Genomic DNA, 24,953 nt, shown 5'->3' with positions numbered 1-24,953 from the left:
GCTGAGATAGATAATGTTCAAGACCAGCTTGGGCTCATAGTGAGACCTTGCTACAAGAAAAAATAATGCACACAGTTGGGGCTGGGAATATGGCCTAGTGGTAGAGTGCTTGCCTTGCGTACATGAAGCCCTGGGTTCAATTCCTCAGTACCACATATATAGAAGAAGCCGGAAGTGGCGCTGTGGCTCAAGTGGTAGAGTGCTACCCTTGAGCAAAAATGAGCCAGGGACAGTGCTCAGACCCTGAGTTAAAGCCCCAGGACTGGCAAAAAATAGTATGTACGTGGTATGGGCAGAGTGGAAGGAGGTGGCATCCTAGACATCCCCCAGGGATGTTGGGTCAAGGGAGGGTTTAGAGGGATACTTCCCTGAAGTCCAGATGGAGCCTATTATATGGACTCAGGTCCAAGCAGAGCTTTCATTGATGCAGCCAAGCCCCTGGCACTTGGTGAAGCGCCTGGCGGAGAACGTGGTGGAGCGCAAGCCTTGCCTTTCTCAAGGGACTTCTAGGTGGTTATTTCCCAAGTGGTTATTTCCCTGTGAGGATTGTCACCCAGCAGCAGAACTTACAACTACTTTTTTTTTCCCCCCCAGCACTGGGTTTGAACTCAGAGCCTCATGCTCTCACTTGACTTGCTTGCTAAGCTGGTGCTCTACCATTAAAACACATTGTAACCCTGATTATTACAAGTTGCATGGATTTTTCTGCTCAGACTGGCTTCAAACTTCAATTCTCTAGACCTCAGCCTACTGAGTAGCTGGGATTACAGGTGTGAGTCACTGAAACCTGGTTCATGGGTAACAAAAAATAGATTACATAGAAGTTATCCAAATGTACTATAGCACTACTTTGATGAAATTTTATTTCTATTAAATGGATTGTGTTTGTGTGTGTGCATGCATGTATGTGTGTACTGTTACTGAGGCTTGACCTCAAGGACTGAGCACTCAGTTTTGTGTATGTGTATACATGCACATGCTGGTTCTACAGCTTAGTACTCTACCACTTGAGTCACAGTTCCACTTCTGGTTTTTTGGTGGTTAAATGGAGAGAAGAGTCACGGACATCTGGCTTTCCTCTCTCCTTTCTTCCTCCCTTTTTTTGGGACCAGGTCTTAATAGGTATCCTAGGCTGGCTTACAATTTGGGATCTCTTGCCTCTCTCTTCCTGAGTGCTAGGATTACAGGTGTGCATCACCATGCCTGGCCAGATGGATGAAATTTTGACTTGGGGTCAGAGAGAAGTGGAAAGCCACACCTCCAGCTCAGACACTTGGTTTCATCTCTGGCCCTTTGTCTGTGAGCACATTCTACAGGCCTGTGCATGTGCAAACTTCTCTCCATGTCCCACCTGAGCACACAAGGCTTGCTCATGCTCCCTTCCCTCCACCCTCCCACCCCCTATCCATGTCCCAACTGTGCAGTGCAGCCCTCCACATCCCTTTGGTGAGCTCTCTAAGCCTTGTCCTTGGCAAGCTGGACAGTGAACCCTTGCCAGCCGGGGCCCCAGGCGCTGCCTCCCAGGGTGGCGCCCCCCCCCCCCCCGCATCTGCCCCATCACCTTGCGCTGGGCCTGCTCGCTCACGTGCTGGAGCGCGCCCTCCAGCTCGCTCTTCTCTCGCTCCAGCTCCGCCTGTGCTTGCCTGGCTACTGACACCTGCTTGGTCACCTCGGCGTTCTGAGGGGGGGGGGGGAAGGACCCTGGGGTGGCTCGCCTCAGGCCTGGAACCACCAGGCCATGAGGGCAGGAGCCAGACCCACGTGTGGTTTCTTAGCCCAAGAAAAGCCAGAATGGAGCAAGGACCTTCAGATACTGGCTGGCCAGAATGGAGCAAGGACCTTCAGATACTGGCTGTCCACGTATGCGGAAAAGCAGCAAACATGGGGTCGTTCTGTTGCTCTGCAGACAGAGCCCTAGCTATGGGAGAGGGGGATGTGGGAAGCTGGGGCTCGTGAGGATTGGGGTGCCTTCCCTGGCCACAGCTCCTACCTTCCGCAGCAGGTCGGCATGGTTCTGCACCAGCTCGCTGTATTTCTCCTTGAGTTTGCTGTAGCGCTGTTCGTTGGCCTGTGCCTTCCCTGCAGGGGGAAGGGCTGAGGTAAGGCAGCTCCCCAGCCTGGGCTTGGCCTCCTCCTGGGGCTCAAGTGGTAGAGCCCCTGCCTATCAAGTGAGTGCAAAGCCCTGGGTTCAAACCTCAGCAGCACAACTGCCCACCCCAACACTCCAAACAAACAAACAAACAAAAACAAAGCAAACCGTTTGCCCACTGACCCACACCTCCTTGAACCCAGAAGTGATTTATGCCTTTAAGTTTTTTTTCGTTTTTTTTTTTTGAGACAGTGTCTTACTATGTAGCCCAGGTTGGCCTGGAATTTGCAATCCTTTTGCTATGGCCTCCTGAGTGCTGAGATGATAGATGTGCATCACCACACAGGGTTTTGTTTCATCAGCCTAGGGCTTAAAACTCAGGGACTCAGGCTCTCCCTGTTTTTTTTCCACGCAGGCAGGCACTCTATCAGCTGAGCTCTTTTTCAAGTCAGTTGTTTTTTGGGCTAGGGTTTCCTGTCTGCCTGAGGCAAGTCCTGGACAGTGGTCTTCTTACCTGTACCTCCCAAGAAGCTGAGATGACAGGTGTGCACCAACACACCCATGCTTTTCTGATTTTCCTTAGGCTTTGTCTATTTCCCCCTTGCCCAGGGCAGTCACCCCCTGTTCCCAGGAGCCCTGGGGCCAGCAGTGCCTCCTCTAGGCCCTACTCTCCGTCTCACAGAAAGCAACAGGAACCCATCCCATCCCCAACCTCACCCCCAGTCTGCCCAGCCCCTGGCCTCTCGCCCAGCACGGCCCCTCACTCTCGATCTCTGTCAGGCTCCGCTGTGCCTTCTCCGTGTCCTCCCGCTGCTTCTTGAGCTCGTCCAGCTCTGCACGCAGGAATTCACAGTCATCGGCCGCCTGCCGCCCCAGGTGCTTCTGCTCAGCCAGCTCAGCCTCTAGCTCGCTCACACGGCCCTTCAGCTGCAGCGTGGCCCGCTGGCCCTGCAGGAGGGACCCAGGGAGGAAGGGCTGGGTGAGGAGGAACCTGCGCCGCTCTGGAGCAAGCGGTGCAAGCACATTAGAACTGAGCCAGTATGGTCCGTCTCTGGATCCACCGTTTGTCATCCCTGATCTGCACATCCCATCAGCCACCAATGGGAAATGTCTGAGCATGTACAGACCTTGTGTGTGCCAGTCCTGCTGCTGGAACTTAGGGCCTGGCTACTGTCTCTGAGCCCTTTTACTCAGAGCTAGTGCTCTACCCTTTGAGCCATAGCTCTATGTCCAGCTTTTTGGTGGTTCATTGTAGGTAAGTCTCACCGACTTTCCTACCTGGTCTGGCTTTGAACCATGACCCTAAGCTCTGTCTACTGAGTAGTAGGATTATAGGCATGAGTACTGGTGCTCAGCCAATTTTCTCTTCTTGCCACTTTTTTGTTAACTGTATTTTTTTTTTTTGTCTTTTCTTTTTTGGTACTGGGGACTGGGGATTGAACCCAGGATGTTGCTAGGCAAACATTTTGCCACTGAGCTATATCCCAGCCCATCACTTTTTTTTTCTTTTGTGTTGGTTATAGGGCTTGAACTGAGGGCCTGGGTGCTGTACCTGAGCCTCTTTGTTCTCAAGGCTAGCACTCTACCACTTGAGCCATAGTGCACTTTTGGTTTTTGAGTGGTTAATTGGAGATAAAAGTTTCACAGGGACTTTTCTGCTAGGGCTGGCTTCAAACTGCAATCCTCAGATCTCAGCCTCCTGAGTATCTAGGATTACAGGTGTAAGCCACCAGCACCCGGCTCTTGTCACTATTCTTTAAGGAATATGGTAGTCTAAAAACTGTCTGTACAGCTCAGACCCTGTGTTGTGTCCCTGGGCCTGGTGAGGACACACAGGTTTGGGTACACAACTTGGGCACGGGGGTAATGGCATCCACAGGGTCCCCTGTGTAATTCCACCATGGATACCCAGAGGTGACTACACATCTCAACTAGTCCCCCAAGAGGACACAGAAGAATGTGTCACCCCAAGACACTGCCTGCCACAACAGGAGTTAAAACAGGGTCCTGTGGCCTAGGACACACTGGCCTGGGGACGGCCATGGGTGAGCAGGAGGGGGGAGGGACAAGAATGCTGGGTCTCCCTGTGGTCTGGTCATCCTCTAGCTGGCCATGGTTCTGAGAGGCAGGTGCAAAGACAGCACCAGGGACTGCAGATGGCCGCCACCATCCCCAACTACAGGCTCCTGGCAGTACTGGGAACCGAACTCAGGACTCTTTACCTTCTAAAAGGCGGGCACCATGCTACTGAACCATACTTCCAGCCTTTTTGCTTCTTTGCTTTTTAAAAAGATCAGGTCTTAAAGTCTTTTGTCCGTGACCACAATCTTCCTATTTATACCCCTTGCAGAGCTGAGATCCCAGGTATGTGCCATTTGGTCTGCCATATTGGTTGAGATGGGGTCTTGCTGACTTTTTCCCAGACTGGCCTCAGAGATCCTCCTGATCTCTGCCTCTCCAGTGGCCTCCAAGCCAAATTCCTCTTAGGGTTTCATGACAAGAATGGGGTCTTCCTTATAGGGAGCTGACCTATGGGGTCACAAAGGCAATACTGGCACATGGCTTAGCTATATCCTGAAGGCCTATGTCATGGACATGAGGCAATTGTAGTAGTTAACCCTCCTTGGGCTGTGGTCCAACCAGTACCACAAGTCCTGAGATTAATATAAAAGCTGGCTAGATGCCAGGGAGGCACTAGAGCAACCTGGGCCCCTGAACGCACCTCTGCCTTCACCTTCTCCAGCTGTGTCGTGAGCCCACGGATCTCTCTGTACAGCTGCTCGATCAGGTGGTCCCTGAGGAGAGAAGGAGTGGTCAGCTCCCACTGCATGCTGTCCTGAGTGTGTGGGTGGAGATGGGGCAGAGGTGGAAGGCCGGAGGTGCAGCCCAGTGCCTGCCCAGCAGGCATGAGGACCCCAGCTCAAAGCCAGTGTTCACATTGGGAAAATGCTTTGACACCAAATCACGCAAACCATTCCCCATCCAAAAATTCAAATTCATGAGTTCAATCAACTGTGGATGGACAATGGAATAATTGAGAAAATAAATTGCATCTGTTGGGAATGTGGGCAGTCATATACTTCCCTTTGGTATTTTAATTTCTGGTGCTGCACCTGGGTCCTGTGCACCATCCCTGAGGCTTTTCACAAAGGCTAGTGACAACTAGAGCCACAGTTATACTTTGGTGTTTTGTGTTTTTTTGTTTTGTTTTGTTTTGTTTTTAGTTTAGTGGAGATTAGAGTCTCATGGGCTTTCTTCCTGGGGCTGGCTATGAACCATGATCCTCAGATCTGTCTCCTAAGTAGTTGGGATTATATGCATGAGCTACCGGTGCCCAGCACCTCCCATTGTTAGTCAGAAACAATACTGTGCCACCACCTCCTGCCCCTAGCTGCCATGTCCTGGGCAGCTGCACCTCTGGAAAGGGTGTCAACACTGCAAGTGAGTGTGGCACATCCAATATCAGCTGTACATATGCAAATTCTGATGCCCACGAGAGGTGGCCCCTGACCCCTTCCCCGTGGGATCAGGAGGACTGGGAGTAAGGAGTGGAGGCTGAGGGCAAGGCTAGGAGAATTCCTCCCTGGGCAGAGTTGGGAGGTGGAGCTGGGCCTTAAACTCACTTCCCATCCTTGCTCACGCCGTTCTGACTGTCGAAGTTGAAGGGATCACTGCTCAGCGAACTGCCAAAGATGCCATCAAACTTGTCGTCAAACAAGGTCTGCGGTGCCCAACCAGAGAAAGTCAGAGAAGGAGACATCCAGGCAGGTTAGTGGGTGACGTGAAAGAATTCCCGCTTTGTTGGGTGAGGTAGCTCACCCCTGTAATCCTGGCTACCTGGGAAGTGGGGACTGGCAGGATTGCAGTTCAAGGCTAGCCCAGGCAAAATGTTTTCAAAACCCCATCAAGACCAACTAAGAAATAAAAAAAGCTGGGTGTGGTAGTTTGGGTTTGTTACTCTGGCCGTGTGGGAAGTATAAACAGGAGAACTACAGTCCAGCCAGCCCAGACAAAACTGTGAGACTAGACTAGAAAAATAACCAAAGCAAAAAGGACTCAAGTGGTAGAACATCTGCTGAGCGAGCAAAAGGCCACGAGTTCCAACCCCAGTACCACCAGACAAATCAAGCAAAAAGAAACCCCAAGCTTTCCCATTTCTGACTTGGTTCAGGCCCGCCCCCGATCTTTCTCTCTCCAGGAAGCAGAGCAGGACTCTCAGTCGGGCTCCTGATGGAAGTCTCAGCCATGTTAGCAGTGTCTCAGGCCCTCGAGATGCAGATGCCCAAGGATCATGGAGCCTACGAATGCAGAACCAGCCTGGGCAACCCAGTGAGACCTCATCTCAAAAATAAACAAGTGTGGCAGTACACACTTGTAACCCAAGCTATTTGAAAAAGCAGCAAGAAGATCATGTCTGAGATTGGTCTAGGCAAAAACAAACAACAACAACAAAAAAAACCAAAACACAAAAATAAGATGTTATCTGGTAAAAACAAACTAAAACAAAAAGGACTGAGGGCGTGGCTCAAGGGGTAAAGGCCTTGGGTTCAAATCTCAGTACTGTCTCCCCCAAAAGACCAAACCTGACAAGAGCCAATGTGCCAGCCCTGGGGCCTCCCACACCAGCATCCCTGAAACAAGATAGGGAGCAATTCCCGCCTGGGGTCCACACGTCCACACCTGCCGGGTGGTATCCACGTCCACCAGGTGCCCCTTGTCCAGCGCTGGCTCACTGTCAGGGGATGAGGCCTCAGCGGGGATCACCACCACTGGGCTGATGTGCTCCGACAGAGCTGAGGCTCGCAGGAAGTTCGGGGGGTTCTGAGGAGGAGAGAGACACCATTCCACATGCCTTACCAGCCTATCTGAGGGGTCCCTGGACCCCATAGCACCGGCAGCCCTCAGCACGAGGCCAGGAGCGCTCACCTCAGGCAGCTGCGGGATCTGAATGAGCCGCTTGAAGTACTGCAGGTTGCTGGAGCGGTGGAACAGGTCCCTCAACCTGCGGAGGAGGAGGTCGGGCACTGGGGACAAGGCAGCCCCTTGCAGTCCCATCCTGTACGGCTTTAATTATGACAGCTATGCAGTGGTAAAGGACAATTCACACTGCTGGCAATTTGGCTTCAAGGAGCATTAAAAGGAAGTAACTGTGATCCTAGCTTCTTAGGAGGCTGAGATCAGGAGGACCATGTTTGGAGGCCAGCCCAGGTAGAAGTTTGAGACCCCTCTATCTTTTCAACCCAAAACTGGGTACCATGACATGCCATCTGTCCCCTCAAGCATATGGGAGGCTCAGATTAAGAGGATCACATTTTCAGGCCAGCAGGGGCAGGAAAATGCCTTGTTTCCACAGATGTAATCCATGGTGACTACAGGTACACCTGTAATCCCAGCAGTGACACAAAGCCTAAAATAGGTGGATAGCAGTCCAGGCACACACTATGGTGGGAATGAGACTCTTAACTCACAAACCAACAAAAACCAGGGCTGGAGGCATGGCTCAAGTGGTGGAGTGCTAGCCTAGCAAATATAACCTTGAGTTCAAACCAAAAGAAGGCAGTGACTGTGAAGTGCCAGACTTTGAAGTCAGGCCCCATTTTACCACGTGAACCCCATTTCAGAATCGAACCCTGAGCCAATCAGATTTGTACCTGTGTCCTAATCTTGCTTGCTTGAACACCTGATTCTTGTAACCTTGTCCTTTGCCTTTATAAGCCCTGTGTAATCACAGCTCGGGGCTCCCTCCTAACCTCCGCTGTGTTGGTGGGTAGGACGAGGCCCGAGTTGCAGCTCGCTTAAATAAAGCCTTGCCTTGCTTTTGCATTTCGGAATGTCTGAGTCTTGGTGGTCTTCTTGGTGGTGGTTTCGCGACTTGGCACAACAACTGAGCTGGCAATGCCCAGGCCCTGAATTTAAGCCCCAGGACCAGCATAAAAAACAGGGGAAGGGGCTGGGAATGTGGCTTAGTGGTAGAGTGTTTGCCCAGCATGCATGAAGCCCTGGATTCCATTACTCAGCACCATATAAACAGAAAAGGCTGGAAGTGGCTCTGTGGCTCACGTGGTAGAGTGCTAGCCTTGAGCAAAAAGAAGCCAGGGACAGTGCTCAGGCCCTGAGTCCAAGCCCCAGGACTGGCAAAATAAAATAAAAAATTTAAAAAACAAAGGGAAAGGGTACCTAGGTTAAGTAGCTCAGTGGTGAGGAAGTAGCATTTGCGAGTCCCTGGGTTCATTTCATGCCCATCACTGGAAAAGAAAAAGAAGCCACTTTCTGGGAAGTTAAACCAGTGAGCTGGAGGAACAAATTTCTTTTGTTCTTGAGCTATGGGCAGCTCCATGAGAACAAAGAGCTGACAGCTGAGATCCACTGACTGCAGCAGCTGGCATAGCAGGCACCCAGGAAAACTTGTTGGGGGCAATCACTCCCCATCTTGGGAGGGGAGGACTGCAGGAACCTAGCAGCCCCACAATCACACCAACACTTCTTTCCCCTTGTCCCTTTTTTCCTTCCTCCTCTTGTTTTGGTGCCATTCCTGGAGCTTGAACTCAGGGTCTAGGTGCTGTCCCTGAGCTTTTGCGCTCAAGGCTAGGGCTCTACCATGTGATTCACAACTATACTTTCAGCTTTTGGTGGTTAAGCAGAGGTAAGAGTCTTACAGATTTTCCTACCCAGGCTGGCTTTGAACTGTGATAGTTAGATCTCAGCCTCTGAGTAGCTAGGATTACAGACATGAGCCACTGAATATAGCCCCTTCTCTATTTTGAACAAAACACTGAAAACCTAGAAATGCAAGACCACTCAGAATGAGATAGTCTTTTTTCTTTTTCGTTTTTTTCTGCCAGTCATGGGGCTTGAACTCAGGGCCTGAGCACTGTCCCTGGCTTCATTTCACTCAAGGCTAGCACTGTACCACTTGAGCCACAGCGCCACTTTTGGCCTTTTCTGTTTATGTGGTGCTGAGGAATCGAACCTAGGGCGTCATGCATGCTAGGCAGGCACTCTACCACTAAGTCACATTCCCAGCTCCAGAATGAGATATACTGAGGAGTGACAGGGTCATGGATCTCAGTGGTGACAGAACATTCTCCAGCTCAGCCCCAACAACGAAATCTGGGGTCTCAGGACAGCCTTTCAGACCCCAAGCTTGGGTGCCACAGACTGCACGGCTGCTTTCCCTGAATTCAAGTACAGCAGGGCTTTGGGGAGGCAAGGGCACGGCATCTAACCCCAGGAGACGTTTTCCTAAGTACAGGCACTGACCACAAGGCCGGGTTGCTGGGCTCATGCCAACGGGAATAGGCCACTGCTTTCACAAGCTACTGGAATTGACCATTCCAGGAAATGAGAGGCAGGGCCTGTCTACTGGGCTTTAGTAAGTCATTCATTATAGAATGTTTACAAAGCCTCTGCAGAAGAACCAGGGGACCAGAAATGAGTTCAAGCCCACTGCCCTTTGACCCTGGGAAAGCAGCCAACTCCAGCTTAGGGGTCACAGACATGGACAAATAGATAAACAGGCACTGGGTGCTGATTGATGCTCATGCCTGTAATCCTGACTACTCAGGAGACTGAGGTCTGTGGACTGAAGCCAATCAAAACCAGCTCAAACAGAAGAGCCAGTAAGTCTCTTATCTCCAAAATCAACAAGCAAAATGCCAGGCTGGAGGTGTGTCTCAAGGGATAAAGCACCAGCCACGTGTGAAAAAGCTAAGCAAGAGCTCGTTAAGGCCCTGAGATCAAGAACTGGTTCAAAGGAATAAAAATACTACTGGTTCAAAGAAATAAAAAAGCAGAAGCCAGGTGCTGATGGCTCATGCCTATAATCCTAGTTACTCCGGAGGCTGAGGTCTGAGGATCGTGGTTCAAAGCCAGGTCAGGTAGGAAAGTCCATGACTTTTCAATGAACCACCAAAAAGCCAGAAGTGGAAATGTAGCTCAAGTGACAGAGTACTAGCCTGGAGCAAAAGAGCTCAGGGATAGAGCCCAGGCCCTGAATTCAAGCCGCAGGACCAGGACACACGCACACAAAAAAGCAGAACTCAAGTGCAGGCCAGGCAAATAGGAAACTGTGATTGAGAGGTTTGGGTGGGGTGGGCCCAGCCAGGAGAGCCACACATGGGTGGCCTGAGGTGGCGTTGGGTGGTTGTGCTTGCTTGGTGCAGAGGGAGCAAGCAGGGCAGGATGGAGGTTGGGAGTCTGAAAGTCCTCCATGGTGAGAGTGAAGGCGAGGGCAAGGGCAGCAGAGGCTGGAGTATGGGAATGTGGATGGAGCAGGACAAATGGTGATTGCGGCCTGAGAGCACTGAACCCAGGGTAGCCCTGAACCCAGGGTGCAGGCCCTGGCACCCTCATGTCTGGCAGCACGTGCTCTGCCAGGCGTGCTGCGGTTTCTTGCTTTTCCTCTGCTCTTTGGGAGTACTAGGAATTGAACTCAGAGCTTCCTCCTTATGAAGCAGGTGCTGTACCACTGGTTACTCTCCAGGTGAGTTCTGGTGAGATGCTCGGCTGGCCTGGGCTGAGATCTTCCTACCTGTGCTTCCTAGTGGAGGTGACAAGCGGGCACCACGATGCCTGGACCCTGTGCTTCCCCTAGGGCTGGGATGCCAAGTGTCTGCCACTACACTCAACCATTGTCTGAGATGGAATCTCACAAACTTTCTTCTACCTGGGTTGGCCTCGAACCTCCCTCCCTGTTCTTCACTTCCCAAGTGGCTGGGCTGAAGCCATGGTGCCCAGCAACAATTACCTTGAGATGGTTTCACTGCACAGTCCAGAGTAGGCTGGAACTTGTAATCCTCCCACCTAAACCTCCTAAGTGCTGAGATTACAGGGGTATGCCATAGTGCCCAGCCCCATGCAGACAATTCTACCTGTGAAGGATTTCAAAGCAGGGGCTCTTGTTCAGGGGTCGCTTACTTTGTGAACTGCTCCATGAAGCGGTCTCGGTGGCCCTGTAGGGTGTCGGCGGGGAGACCTGCAGAGAACTGGAAGCAGTTAGGGGCAGAAGACACCATGGTGGTCCAAATATAACAGCACGGACCAAGGTGTGGAGGGATGGGGGGGGGTGCTGTCCTGTGTGGGCACTTTGGGGTTTGAGTCTTGGTCCCCACCCCTGGTGATGAAGCTGGCTGTCCACAAGCCCATGGCCTTCCAGACTTGGGACAATCTGAACCTCAGCTTGGAATACTAACATAGCTTACACTTCATTGTAAGTGTTTTAAGTCTCTTCTCTGTCCTTTCCTCCTCCTTCCTTTAACTTCTTCCAGGCTGGCCTTGAACTCCTGGACCCCAGAAATCCTGCCTCAGCTTCCCAGGCAGCAGGGATCAGAGGTGTATCCCACCACACCATACTTATTTTCAAATGTAAGTGTTGTTTTTGAAGGGGTGACACATTCATTTGGTATATCCAGGGAAGTACATGTGTAAGGTATGGACTTAGCAGGGTAGCACACACCTCTAATCCTAGCTACTTGCTTTAGACAAAGAGTCAGCAAGATCTTATCTCAGCCAAGTTAGGCCTGGTGCTTCACACCCATAATCCTAGCTATGTGGGAGGCAGAGTAGGAAATCTTAAGGTCCAAGGCCAGCCCAAAGTAAACACCTGAGACTCTCTGAAAATGAGCGAAGCAAAACAGTGATGGGCCACTGGGCTGGGGCCTTACACACGCTGGGTGAGTGCTTCTCTGCCCAGCCCTTGCTGATAGTGACACAGCAAAGCATGACAGGTGATGGGGGACGGGGGGCTGTTACGGGCCACACTAGGTACCTCAGAAGCTGGACTTTGGGCTCCCTAAAACTTGGGCAGGCTGGGCCCTGGCCCAGCTACTCACATGAGTGGAGCTTGAAGAGGAGCTTGACGGTGTAGTCGTACAGGTGGCTGCAGTCCAGAATGACCTGGATAAGGGGGGCCAGGCGGCACTGCCCCGCCGCCGTCACCGACACGGAGCGTGACATATCCAGGGAGCTGAACACTGGCAAGCAACAGGTGACCCAGGTAGTCATGGGGGGCTCTGCAGAGGCACCAGGCAGGAGCCCGCCACCCACCAAGGAATGCGTGTGCACAGGAGCTGCCACCTGTGCACAGTTAGCTTCCAAGGCCTCCCATGCAGCTTCTGATTCCAAAACCTAAAACAAGACTGGCACAGGTAACTCACATCTGGCATCTCAGCTACTCAGCAGGCTGAGATCTAGAGGATGGTAGATCCAGCCTGGGGAGGAAAGACCAAGAGACCCCATCTCCAATTAACCAGCAAAATATCAGACTGGAGGCGTGGCTCAAGCGGTATAGCACCAGCCATGAGCAAAGAAGCTGAATGAGAACTCAAGGCCCAGAGAGTTCAAGCCCAGCACCACAACCACATTCATCAACATATACACACAGGGTTATAATAGTTTGGAGGTCTCTGGTCTAATGGGGAGGTGGGACCTTATTTAAGGCAGCCTTGTTTTCGAGGCAAGCACTCTTGCCACTGGGCCATATCCCCAGCCCCAGCAGCCCTGTTTTATACGGAGCAAGAGTGGTGGATATGGCAGCCCCTCCTTCCTCTCCTGGGTGAGCGGTCAGTGGTCATCCTGTCCTCTGTTGTCACCAAGCCAGCTGGAAGACCCACAGGGCAGGCGCAGAAGCCCTGGTGCCCACTGGGGATCCCCAAGGCCCGGGGTAGGGGTGGGAACAGGGGAGATCGTGGGGTGAAAGGCTGGCCAGTCAGCAGACACTGCCTTCTTCTGCTTTTCCATGTCCAGAAATGAAGTTGTTCTTCAATTTCCTGCTCTGGAAACCCCTCCTCACCCAGCTCCGCAAATGGACACTGGGCTGGCCACAGGTCATTGCTCACCCCTGGCAGGGCTTTCCTTCTCCTTCCTTTTTTAATTGTGCTGCTACTAGGGCTTGAACTCAGGGCCTGGGCACTGTCTGAGCTTTTTTTGCTCAAGGCTGGATGGAGCTCTACCACTGAGTCACAGCTCCACTTCCAGCTTTTTGCTGGGTCATTGGAGAGAAGAGTCCCACGGACTTTCCTGCCTAGGCTGGCTTTGAACCATGATCCTCTGATCTCAGCCTCCTGAGTAGGACTACAGGCATAGCCACCACTGTCGGGCTTTTTTGGTTTCTTGAGACTAGAGGTCTCACTCTGTAGCCCAGCATGACTGACTGTGAACTCGAGATCCTCCTGCCTCAACTTCCCAAGTGCTGGGAATACAGGCATGCACCACCACACCCGGCCCTTCATTTCTTTCTTTCATGGGCTGCCCACTGTCTAGTCTAGAGACAGTGCCTGGCTGGCAAGGGCATGGCTTTCCCTGATGCCCCACCTGCCCTGCATGTGAAATTGCCCTGAGGGGAGCCAGAGCCTACCCTGACTGCAGGATCCCTGTAACTAGCTTAGTCTGGCAGCTAATATATGCACACTTGTATATATATGTATATAATACGTATAATACATATATATACGTATATATACATACATACACACACACACACACACATATACACACATATCCCATAGACACTGTTCTAACTAAAGGCATCTTCTCTTCTTGACACAGATTAGAAGGAAGCCGTCTTCATCTACTGTTTCCTTAGGCTCTGGCTCCAGCAGGAACACACCAGCTCTCTCAGGGCCTTCCCAGAAGGCTCTGTGGTGCCAGTCATTGGCCACGGCTGTGTGGCCGGGAAAAGTGATGCCATCTTTCTGGGCCACCACATGCCTGCCCAGACACATTATGTCTTCTCAGCTTGGGATGGGATGGCATGCACTGGGGATGGTGAACAGCAGCTCCCCCTACACCCTGTTTTAATTAGCTTGGGAGAGCATGGGGCACCTGGGTGACCGTGGCAGGCAAGCGTGGCTGCAAGCTCCATTTGCTACCTCAGGGTTCCTCCAACTTTAGCACTCTTCAGAAGCTGGAGAAGGGCCCTCAATAGAATTCTGAGGATGGCAATGTTCTTGAAGTACGCTGTTCACACACAGCTATCTGGAAAATGTCTGAGAGCTGAGCATGGTGGTGTATGCCGGTAATCCCAGCACTTGGGAGGCTGAAGTAGGAGGATCAAGATCCAGGCTAGCCCATACTACATGGTGTTTCGCAGATGGGAGTTATAATCCAAAATCTGTGCTCCACCTCCACTGGCTTGGATCAGGACTGCTTGGATCCAGTGCTGGCCTGGATCTAAGCTTCTGGATCTTTCTGGTGCTTCCCTGCCTGTGTCCCGTGCTGAGTGTGAAGGAGTGTGCCACTCGTCGCAGGCCTGGCACTGAAGGACTCTGTAATAGGATGAGGGATGCAGAGTCCCACTGCAGCAGCTTCTAACCAAGCTGTGTGAGAATGTCTATCGTGCAGAACATTTTCTGATTTGAACCCTTGCCAAGAAATGGTCCCAGAAAGCAGGGGAGCCTGTCATGGAAAGATGAGGTGGAGACAATGGGGAGAAGGGGGTGGTGCGGCTTATGAGGGACTCAGACCAGCTGAGGCTGCAGGTGTGATCACAGAGCTAAGAATATAGCTGTACTCTTGGCAGGGTTTTAGCAGAGGCAGCAGGATCTGCTGTCTTGATGCCCGCTGTCCAGCCTGGTGCCCAGGGCGGTGACTCACCGGTCTGAAAGAGGCTCAATTCACATTCCAGGTAGTCGAACATCTCCACCGTGAGCTGGAAACTGGGGCCCAAGATGAGAGAGAAAGAGACAGACAGACAGACAGACAGAGACAGAGAAAAAGCTCCAATCGCACACTGTGGCCTTGGGCCTTTTCTTTTGGAGAGGGGCAGAACTGGAGTCTGAATTTGGGACTTTGGATTGGCTAAGTGGTGCATGCGCTACCACCTGAGCCGCACACCCCAGCCATGTGCTGTCCCTGAGCTTTTCCACTCAAGGCTGGTGCTCTACCACTTGAACTATACCTCAACTTGAGGCATTTCTGTGGTTCGTTGAAGATAACTCTCATGGACTTTCCTGCCCAAGCTGGCTTTGAACTGCGATCCTCAGAGCTCAGTCTTCTGAGTAGCCAAGATGATAGGTGTGAACTATTAGTTTTTGTTTTTTTTTTTGTTTATTTGTTTTGTTTTTGTTGCCAGTCCTGGGGCTTGGACTCAGGGCCTGAGCACTGTCCCTGGCTTCTTTTTGCTCAAGGCTAGCACTTTACCACTTGAGCCACAGCGCCACTTCTGGCCATTTTCTATATGTATGTGGTGCTGGGGAATCGAACCCGGGGCTTCATGTATAGGAGGCGAGTGCTCTACCACTAGGCCATATTCCCAGCCCCTAGTTTTTGGTTTTTTAAAAAATATATTGTCTCACACTTTTGCCTTGGGCCAGCCTTGGAATACAATCCCCCTCTCTACCATCTCCTGCATAGCAGTGTAAAGACATACACTACCATGCCTGACTTGTTGGTTAAGATGAGATCTTACCAATTTCTTGCTCAGGCTAGCTTTGAACCACAATCCTTCTGATCTCTGCCTCTGCAGAGGCTAGCCTACAGCCTTAAGCTCCTGTGTTTGATACAAGGCAGGGCTGGGGATGGGCCCCAGGGCCTTGCACATGCTGGGCAAGCATTCTACCACCAAGGTAACCCCCTCCCCCAGGCTAGGCTCCCATCTTCCCCCATGTCCTTCCAGCTCCCACCCCCCACTGCCAGGTGTGGGCTCACGTGCACGTTACTCCAATGCTCAGCCCCACACAGAGACAGACAGGCACATGGAGACACAGGGCTCTCAGTGGTGCTGTAAGGGGTGGGCCGGTCCCGGGATGGGTAGAGGTGGTAACACAGAGGGAAGACCCAGCACCTGTGCGGGCATCTGCCCTGCCAGCCCCAGGCCCTGGGGCCAGCAGGAAATGAGAGGTGCAAAACAGACTTCCCGACACCAACTCACAAGTTGTTCACGTCGCTCTCGCCGGCCTCGTCCAGCTGGCGATCGTTCATCTGCAGGTTGCCTGGAAACCGCGGGTTCTGGGAGGTCGTGGAGAAGGGAAGTGAGCAGCCCCCCTTGCAGGGCCTCCTGCGGGCACGCAGCCCATCCTCAGAACCCCAGAGCCAGGGCCCGAGACCTCTCACACAGAGACACGAGAGAGGATTCACGCCATTGCCACAGTGACCATCACAGGAGCTCAAGTCTCCCCTCTTGTAGCCTACATGCTGGAACATTCCTGGGCACGTGTGAGCCAATGCCAGGTATGAACCTTGACTTTGATCCTCCTGCTTTGGCCTCCTGGGTGGCTGGGATTACAGGTGTGCACCACCAGGCTTCATCCCTTCTCCTGGCCTCTGTAGCTGCTCTGGTTACTTCTTCACCTCACCCTCTGGGGTCTCTAACCCCTCAGCCACAGCTCCATCTCCAGGGGGCTGGGGTCACAGTGATTCCAGTAGGAGGAGTCACCATCAAGGAGTGACCCTGACAACAGTGCTTGCCAGCATCTCTCTTCCACAACACTGCAGGAAGGGCGCCCACAGGCACAGAGGGCTGCACGCTCCTTTCTGCAATCCTGGGAATGGAACCCAGGGCCTTGCACATGCCAAGCAAGCGCTCTTCCCCTTGAGCAGCCCCAGCCTAGTTGTTTGTATTCTATCTCTGATTTTCCTGTCTCCGCCTCCGAGTAGCTGGGATCACTGCCAGGTGCAGACTAAACAAAGGGTCTGTGTGTAAACTCATTAGGGAAATGGCAATAATTTGTCTTTTTCTTTTGTTTATTTGAGACAGGATCTTACTATTGTATCCTCCAGCTTCAGACTCCACATGCTGGGACTACAGGTGGGAAACACTGCCCAGCTATAGGGAGTGCTTTTTATGATCAAATTGGTCAGCTCCTTCCTTCCTTCCCTCCATGATTTTCATGATCAACTTGGTCCCTCTCCCCCTCCCTCCCTCCATCTCTTTTTGCCAGGCAAAGCTCTATCACTGCCTTACAACGTCCTTAGAATTCAGTCTTTTCCCTCCCAGTCCTGGTGTTTGAACTCAGGACCCTGTGCTTGCTGGCCAGGTGCTCTACCACTTGAGCCATGCCTCTACCTCTTGTTTGCGCAAGTTACTTGTCAGATAAGGTCATTTGCACTTTTGTCCAGGGCTGGCCTTAGACTCAATCCTCCCATCTATGGTCTCCCTTGTAGCTGGGAGTAGCATCTGTGACATGTTCAAAAGCAGTGCAGGCAACTAGGAGGTGTGGCTCCTCTATTTTGAAAAATGGGTGCAGAGTACTTGAACCAAAACCCTTGATTGCTATGCTCCAGGGTCTCAAACACAGTTACCCTGGCACTGGTCTTCCTCTCTCCAGGCTCTGAGGCTGAGAGATGGATGCTCCCCCTCCCCCATGAGGGGCCTAGAAGATTGAGCCCAGGGGGGCCTTCAGCACTCACCTTGGTGTGGAACTCCATCTTGGTCTTCAGCAGTTTCAGGTAAATGCTGCACAGCTGCCCGTAGCCCTCGCTCAGGTGGCCCTAGAGGGACAGGAGAGTGCAGGCAGCACAATGTCCACCAGAATGACACCTACAGCGAGTGCTTCCTTCCAAAAGATTCCCTTTCCCATGACAAAAATAACAAGCAAGCCAGGTTTGCTTACTGGTGGCCACACCTATAGTTCTAGCTACTCAGGAGGCTGAGATCTGAGTATCGTGGTTCAAAGCCAGCGCAGGCAGGAAAGTCCATGAGACTCTTATCTCCAATTAACTAGCAAAATGCCCAAGGGGAGCTGTGGCTCAAGTGGCAGTGCACCCCTTCACCTCTCCCTGCTGCTCATGGGAGAAATTTTAAACAAGCTGCAAGAGATGTGTTTGTCATATGTCTCAGTCTTAGTTTGGGGCATAAGGGGAGGCATAGGTGGCCCCAGCAGCATCTCCAAACTCACCCACATCCTGCTCATGTCACTCAACTCATTCTTGTATCTCAGAGAGTCCTTCAAGACCTGGACAGGGAATAGAGAACTGTGAGAGAACAGAGAGGTGGCAAAACATCTCACTGGAGTAGAGGTTGAGGAGGTGACCCAGAGGAGCACATCTGCCCATCACTCAAGACTGCACACTCACACCTGTAACCTCAGCTACTTAGATCAGGATGACCACAGTTTAAGGATAGGCCTGGCCAAAAGTTAACAAAATCTTATTTCCAAAACCAACCTGGAGCCCGGTACTAGTGGCTCATACCTGTAATCCCAGCTACTCAGGAGACTGAGATCTGAGAATTGCAGTTCACTGCCAGCCTGGGCAGGAAAGTCTGGCCAATTAACCACCAAAAGGCCAGAAGTGGAGCTGTGGTTCAAGTGATAGAGTGCCATCCTTGAGTGAGAAAGCTAAGGGACAGGGCTAGGCCCTGAGTTCAAGCCCCAGTGCCGACACAAAAACAAGGCAAGCAAACAAACTTGGGCATAGTAGTGTACGCCTATAACCCCAGCTACTCTGGAGGCATAGGTAGAAGGATCAAGGTCAGAGACCCGCCTAGGTAAAAGCACACCACCCTAAACAACTTAAGGAAAAAGGGGCCAAGTGGGGGGGGGGGCGCGGGGCAGGGATTCAAGTTGTCAAGTGCTTACTAAACAAGTATGTGACCCTGAGTTCAAATCCTAGTACTACATTCAGAAAAGAAAAGAAGTGGGAAAAGGGGTGTGGTGGTGGGCAGCCTCACAGCACGGGCCCCAGCCCCAGGACTCACGTTCGGGTGCCCATCTCGGAGGAGCTTGTGGAACACGTGGCAGAACTTCCAGCAGAGCATGGCGTTGCTGGACAGGGGCAACCGGTTGACCACAGACCAGAAGGTGTGAGCACCTTTTTCATGGTGGGTGCCCAGGATGCAAGGTGAGGGGGTCAGGGAAAACACAGGCACAGCGCTGCCTCCCAGGAGCACCTGAGGCAGGACCCGGTCCTGCCAATTTGGGTGCTGATGGCCATAAACTGCCTGGGTCTGAAGTTTTGTGGCGCCTTCGCCCCTGACACAGAAGTGTCTTCACAGAGGGTCTCTCTTTCTAACTCAAGGGCCCCTGGGCCAGGGCTGGCACTACCTTGTCCTCGAAGTTAACACTTGAACATATACCCGTGCTCTCCAGAGTGGTTTCTTATAAACTGAAAGTGAGGGTCTGTGCTGGGCATGGTACAGCATGCCTGGAACCGCAGTGGTTAGGCAACAGAAGCAGCAGGGTCATAGTTTGAGGACAATCTTCGCCACCTGTCCCAAATATAAAACCAAAGCCAGGGTGCTGTTCAGTGGCAGAGTGCTTTCCTAGCACATGAGAGCCTAGGTTCTATCCAAAGCACTGCAGAATGAATGAATGAGTGAAGGTGCTTCAGTGCTTTCTCCATAGCTCTGGATCCTCCGGGAGATCCAAGGCCAGGACCAGCTGTTTGTCAAGGCTCCTCCTTGGGGTTGGACATCTGTCAGCTACTCCTAGATAGGCGCCTGTGGCTCATATCTGTACTTCCAACTACTTGGGAGGCTGAGGTTAGAAGGATCATGGTTTGAGGCTAGCCAAGGCAGAAAAGTCCTTAAGATTCCACTTCAACAGAAGAAGCTGGGAGTGGTGGCGTGCCCCTGTCATCGCAGCTACAGTGTGAAGCATAAAATAGGCAGATGGTTGTCCAGGTTTGCATCAAGCCAGGAGGTGAGACTCTGTGCCAAAAACAACCAGCAAAAACCAGGTACCAGTGGCTCATGCCTATTATCACAGCTACCCAGGGGGCTGAGATCTGAGGATGGTGGTTCAAAGCCAGCCTGGACAGGAAAGTCCATGAGACTCATCTCCAATTAGCCACAGAGAGACGGAAGTACAGCTGTGGCTCAAATGGTAGAGCGCCAGATTTGGAGGACACTGACTGCTATTGAGGAGGCCGTACCCTGGAGTGGGCTGTCACCCCCTGGGCACTGACTGCCCCCCTCTCCAGTGACCATAGGTAGCAATGCCCCTGGAATCCACAGAATCAGAATGAGACAGGGGTCAGCCAGGCCTTGGTGCCCAGACTGTGTGGTAACCACACAGCTTCCCCGCCCCCCCACCCCCCACCCCATCAGTTTTTCTCCACTGGAACCCAAAGCTCGCCTCTGCCTGGAAGATGGGCTTCGTCACCCACTTTGCCTTGTCCCATGGCTGTCGCACAGTGGATGAATTCCTCTCTCTGTCCCTTGCCATTACTCGCCTCCCTATTTTGTGTGGGGTGAGCCATCTCGCTCTACAGCAAGGCCCGAATTCCAGTGAAAGCCCGCCCCCTAAAGGCTGGTCACAGTCACTGCAGCCTGCTGTGCCGGGCATGGTGGCTTTGGGCCACCAGCCCTGGGAGGCCTCTCCAGGGCTCCAAGCTGGATGGCTTTGTGTCAGAGCACAGTGGCCCAGACATGCCTGGCACCCAAGAGTTTCCTACGGCCAAAAGAGCCTTCCCATGGCCTGCTTGGCCCCAGCCCTACTGTATCTCCAGGAAGGACCTCAGGACCCATTGACTTGGGTGTGCTGCACCTGCACCGACTACATGGCCACAGACCCACAATGGTGGACTCGGTGTAGTGATCTGGGACAAGGCCTTTCAAGCCTGCCAGTAAGGTTTTTTTCTTTTTATTTTTTTAATTGAACTCTGGGCCTTATGTTCACAAGGCAAGTGTTCTATCACATGAGCTATGTCCCCAATCTAGCATTTTGTTAATCCTCTAGTCACAGCAGATGTTGCGCACAAGAAGGGATTTTACTCTCATGGGGTCCCTTGCCTTGGTTTCTTTAAAACTGGGCCTTTCTCTTTTCTTCTTTGGCTTTCAAAATAAAAAAAAAGGGGAGGGTGTGCTGAGAATGTGGTTCAGCGGTAGAGTGCTCGCATAGCATGCATGAAGCCCTGAGTTCAATTCCTCAGCACCACCTAAACAGAAAAAGGTGAAGTGGCAGTGTGGCTCAAGAGGTAGAATGCTAGCCTTGAGGTTTTTTTGTTTTAAGATAAAAAGGAGGGGATGACGACTGGGCTGCCTGGAGGTGGTCAGTGTGACTCCATGGGCCATGGATTTGGCCTACAGGGCTTTGAAATCACAGGTGAACCCCGTGGGCCAGAAAGATCTCTCAAAGGATCTCTGCATGGACTTGGACTGCAACACTGTGATCCTAGGAGAGGGGCAGGTCTGTGGCACAGTGGGTCATGACTGTAATCCTACCTAATCAGAGGCAGAGATTTGGAGGACAGCAGTTTAAGGCCAATCTGGTCAAAAAGGGTAGCAAGTCCTCCATCTCAATCAGAGAAAGACTGGTGTGGTGGTGCATGCCTATCATCCCATCTATCAGGGAGGCCACAGGTAGGAAGAGGAACATGGTCCAGGCTCACTCAAGCAAAATTATGACACAATATCCAAAAGACAATGAAAGCAGAAAAGGGTCTGGAGTGTGTCTCAAGTGGGAGAGCACTTGCTTAGCAAACACAAGGCCCTGAGTTCATAACTCCAGAACCACTTTCACCCCCACTGAGTTCAATAGCCCAGGACCCTTCCATCCTGGGGTTTCTGAAGGTAGCATCTCTGAGAAGCTGCGGCACCCACCAGAAGCTGTACTACCTGTAGGTACCTGGCCCGGGGTGGGGCTTGCTTTCCTGTCCCTGACCTCCCTCGGGGTCATCCAGGATGATCAGGCCATACTTCCCAAAGGATATTTCTGGCATGTTTTTCCTTGACAGCGACTTCCTGCGCATTAATGGCCTTATTGATGCTGATAGTCTGTAAGACAAGAGGGGAGGAGGGATGTGAGCCTGCATCTGAGTGGCTGAGGCAGTCCCAGAGCCCTGCCCCTTCTCCCGCCTCCTCCAATGCCCTCAGGCCCCGCACACTCAGCTGGGGGCAGAGGTGGGCAGCAGTCCCAGTCCAGCTGGTGCAGGCTGGCCTAGGGAGTGGGCTCCGCTGCCTGGCATTGGCTGTGCCCAGCTGCCATGCCCGCCTGCCACTCACTCTCTTGGCACAGCAGGCCAGCAATTAAGGTCCACACAAAGAGGCCTTTCATTCCCGGGGAAAACATTATTCCTCCAGGAGCTGGGGGACCATCCCGCCACCCCTTGTCACCCCGAAACCTTCCACTAGGCTGTTCCTGGCCAGCAAGCCTGGCATTTGCCTTCCTTAATGACACCAGAGGACCTGGATTGGTCTTTCCAGTCTTTCATATGATCATAACTCTCTTTAATTTAGCATAATATAGATACATATGAATATAATTTATACAAACATATAAACCACATCACATAATGCAGGCTGATTTTGTGGTACTGGGGGGCTTGAATTCAGGGCCTTGTACCTGCTAGGCAGGTGCTCTACCACTTGAGCCACATCTTCAGTCCCTTTTGCTTTCTTTTTCAGATGTAGTTTCTCCTTTTTAACCTGGGGCTAGCCTTAAGACCTCAGTCCTCCCTATGGTTTCTGGGGACCTTGAATTATGGATGTACATCCCTGAATCCTGCTTGCTTGTTGAGATGGGGGTCTTACTAATTTTTTGCCTGGACTGGCCTCAAACTGTGGTCTCATTTGACTTCTGCCTCCTGAGAGATTAGAGGCCTGAGCCACTGTGGCCAGTGAGTATCTTAAGTATATTCTTTTTTTTTTTTTTTTTTTTTTTGGCCAGTCCTGGGGCTTGGACTCAGGGCCTGAGCACTGTCCCTGGCTTCTTTTTGCTCAAGGCTAGCACTCTGCCACTTGAGCCACAGCGCCACTTCTGGCCATTTTCTGTATATGTGGTGCTGGGGAATCGAACCCAGGGCCTCATGTATAGGAGGCAGGCACTCTTGCCACTAGGCCATATCCCCAGCCCAAGTATATTCTTTTTACCTTTGTACACTTTTCTCAATTCCTTTTCCTGCAATCTCTCTGCCCTAAATAATACCAACAATCTTCTAGGATTCCTTTATACACCTCCTAATAAATACTTCAGAGGTAATTCTCTACAGTCCACACACCCTTTCCACATCTTGCTTTCCTCACTGGAAAACACTGTGTGGCACATTCTCCATAGAACTCAAACTCACTCTTAAAGAACATACTGCTCCGGGGCTGGGAGTATGGCCTAGTGGTAGAGTGCTTTTCTTGTATACATGAAGCCCTGGGTTAGGTCCTCAGCACCATATCTATAGAAAAAGCCAGAAGTGGTGCTGTTGCTCAAGTAGTAGAGTGCTAACCTTGAGCAAAAAGAAGCCAGGGACAGTGTTCAGGCCCTGAGTTTAAGCCCCAGGACTGGCAAAAAACAACAACAACAACAACAACAACATACTTCTCCATAGTGTGTGTAGGCCTGACTCATGCCAGCAGTCCTGTAGTATTTCCTCCATTATAAACTATTTACTAAACTTTTATCTTTCTTGATCATAAGGCTTGAACACAGGGCCTGGGCTCTGTCCCTGAGCTCTTTTGCTCAAGGCTAGTGCTCTACCACTTTGAGCCACAGTGCCACTTCTGGTTTTCTGGTGGTTCACTGGAGATAAGAGTCTCATGGTCTTTCATGCCCAGGTTGACTTTGAACTGAGGTCCAGAGTAGCTAGTATTATAGGCATGAGCCAGCACCTGGCTTTACTAAACTTTTTTTTTTTTTTTTTTTGCCAGTCCTGGCTTGAATTCAGGGCCTGAGCACTGTCCCTGGCTTCTTTTTGCTCAAGGCTAGCACTCTACCACTTGAGCCACAGTGACACTTCTGGCTTTTTCTACATATGTGGTGCTGAGGAATTGAACCCAGGGCTTCATGCATACGAGGCAAGCACTCTACCACTAGGCCACATTCCCAGCCCCTCAGGCTGGCTTTGAACTGTGATCCTCAGAGCTCAGCCTTCGGAGTAGCTAGGATGACAGCTGTCAGCCACCAGTGCCTGGCTTGGGGTGGAGTTCTAATAAATCCTCAGGCCTTGCTGCATCCCAGCCCCTGCACCCCAAATCCTATGTGGTGCCTGAGAGAATACACTCCCGACCCTGGCAGCCAGCTTGGGAGGGAATTGTTCAGGCTGACTCCCAGCTCTGCCAGCCAATGCCAGTGGGGGTTGTGTCTTCACCCCAAGGGTTCTGTCTCACCTCGGGAGGGGGCCCGGAGTCAGCACACATCCTCTCAGAACAGACTGTTCCCCGGCTTTCCATGTAGTCACCGGGACCTGAGAGCAGTGGCAGGCCCCCTGAATGGGCAGCATTGTGCAGCACTTCCGGCCCCAGCTGGCCCCCCTGGCCCCATGGGTCCCAGAGAACCAATTACCAGCAGGCCCCACAGGAAGGGCAGCTTTCTCCCAGCCTTTCTTCCTCTCTCTCAGGACAGCCCAGCCAGGGAGGCCAATGGGAGCCCAGGCCAAGCTTCTGTGGAGAGGAGGGGCTGGGCCGGTCTACAGGGCCAGCTGGGCATCATCCGGTCACGCACACAGCTCTGGACAGGAGGCCAGCCCAGGGGCTGCCAAGGTCAGGCTCATGGCAGGGAAGGAAGAAAGGGTGTGCTCTGGGTAGGGTGGCAGCTCAGAGGCAAGGATGGCCCCACTAAGGACAGAAGGAAAACTGGAGAGAGGAGGGGAAAGGAGGGCAGAAGAGGGGAAGTGAAGAAAGGGGAAGGGAGAGGAAGGGAGAAAGGAAGGAAGAAAGGGAGGGATGGAAAGAAAATGGTGTGAAAGGGGCAAAGAGAAGTGTGGGGGGATATGGGACCATTCTAAATATCTTGATAGCATACAGATTACCCAACTGTGAATGTCTAATCTCATGGTGGGCTAGGTGTGGTAGCACATGCCTGTAATCCTAGCAGAGGCAGGAGGATCATGAGTTTGAGGCCAGACTGAGCTGGCCAAAACCAAAACCAAGGCAAAAAGTGGCAAGACCCCACCTTACCCAGATGTGTGCATACCTATAATCCTAGCTATACATGATCAAGGATCCTAAGGCTGCACAGAGGATCAAACTCTGAGGCTAGCAAAAATATGACACCCCCCC

At 52.0% G+C, this 24,953-nt stretch overlaps 1 protein-coding gene across 3 annotated transcripts in view; it reads right to left on the bottom strand.

The window, feature by feature from the left end:
- Hip1 (huntingtin interacting protein 1) overlaps window positions 1-24,953 on the bottom strand; it is an 87,067-nt gene that overhangs the window by 12,473 nt on the left and 49,641 nt on the right. For 2 of the 3 annotated variants that reach the window (XM_048369026.1, XM_048369037.1), the window contains exons 2-16: window positions 21,677-21,740; window positions 18,723-18,865; window positions 17,923-17,979; window positions 17,435-17,515; window positions 15,957-16,033; window positions 14,681-14,742; window positions 11,920-12,060; window positions 11,006-11,063; window positions 7,016-7,091; window positions 6,770-6,910; window positions 5,713-5,810; window positions 4,812-4,884; window positions 2,854-3,037; window positions 1,991-2,079; window positions 1,562-1,678 (exon numbers count right to left, since the gene is read on the bottom strand). In XM_048369026.1, coding sequence (XP_048224983.1) covers window positions 1,562-1,678; window positions 1,991-2,079; window positions 2,854-3,037; window positions 4,812-4,884; window positions 5,713-5,810; window positions 6,770-6,910; window positions 7,016-7,091; window positions 11,006-11,063; window positions 11,920-12,060; window positions 14,681-14,742; window positions 15,957-16,033; window positions 17,435-17,515; window positions 17,923-17,979; window positions 18,723-18,865; window positions 21,677-21,740 — 1,461 coding nt within the window. Of the gene's footprint in view, window positions 1-1,561; window positions 1,679-1,990; window positions 2,080-2,853; window positions 3,038-4,811; window positions 4,885-5,712; window positions 5,811-6,769; window positions 6,911-7,015; window positions 7,092-11,005; window positions 11,064-11,919; window positions 12,061-14,680; window positions 14,743-15,956; window positions 16,034-17,434; window positions 17,516-17,922; window positions 17,980-18,722; window positions 18,866-21,676; window positions 21,741-24,062; window positions 24,261-24,953 lie in introns of those variants that run through there. The other variant, XM_048369033.1, reaches the window with a different exon arrangement.

This window comes from Perognathus longimembris, chromosome 1 (genome assembly GCF_023159225.1).
Source record: "Perognathus longimembris pacificus isolate PPM17 chromosome 1, ASM2315922v1, whole genome shotgun sequence".
Taxonomy (NCBI): Eukaryota; Metazoa; Chordata; class Mammalia; order Rodentia; family Heteromyidae; genus Perognathus; species Perognathus longimembris.
This window is presented reverse-complemented; position numbering and strand designations above follow the sequence as displayed.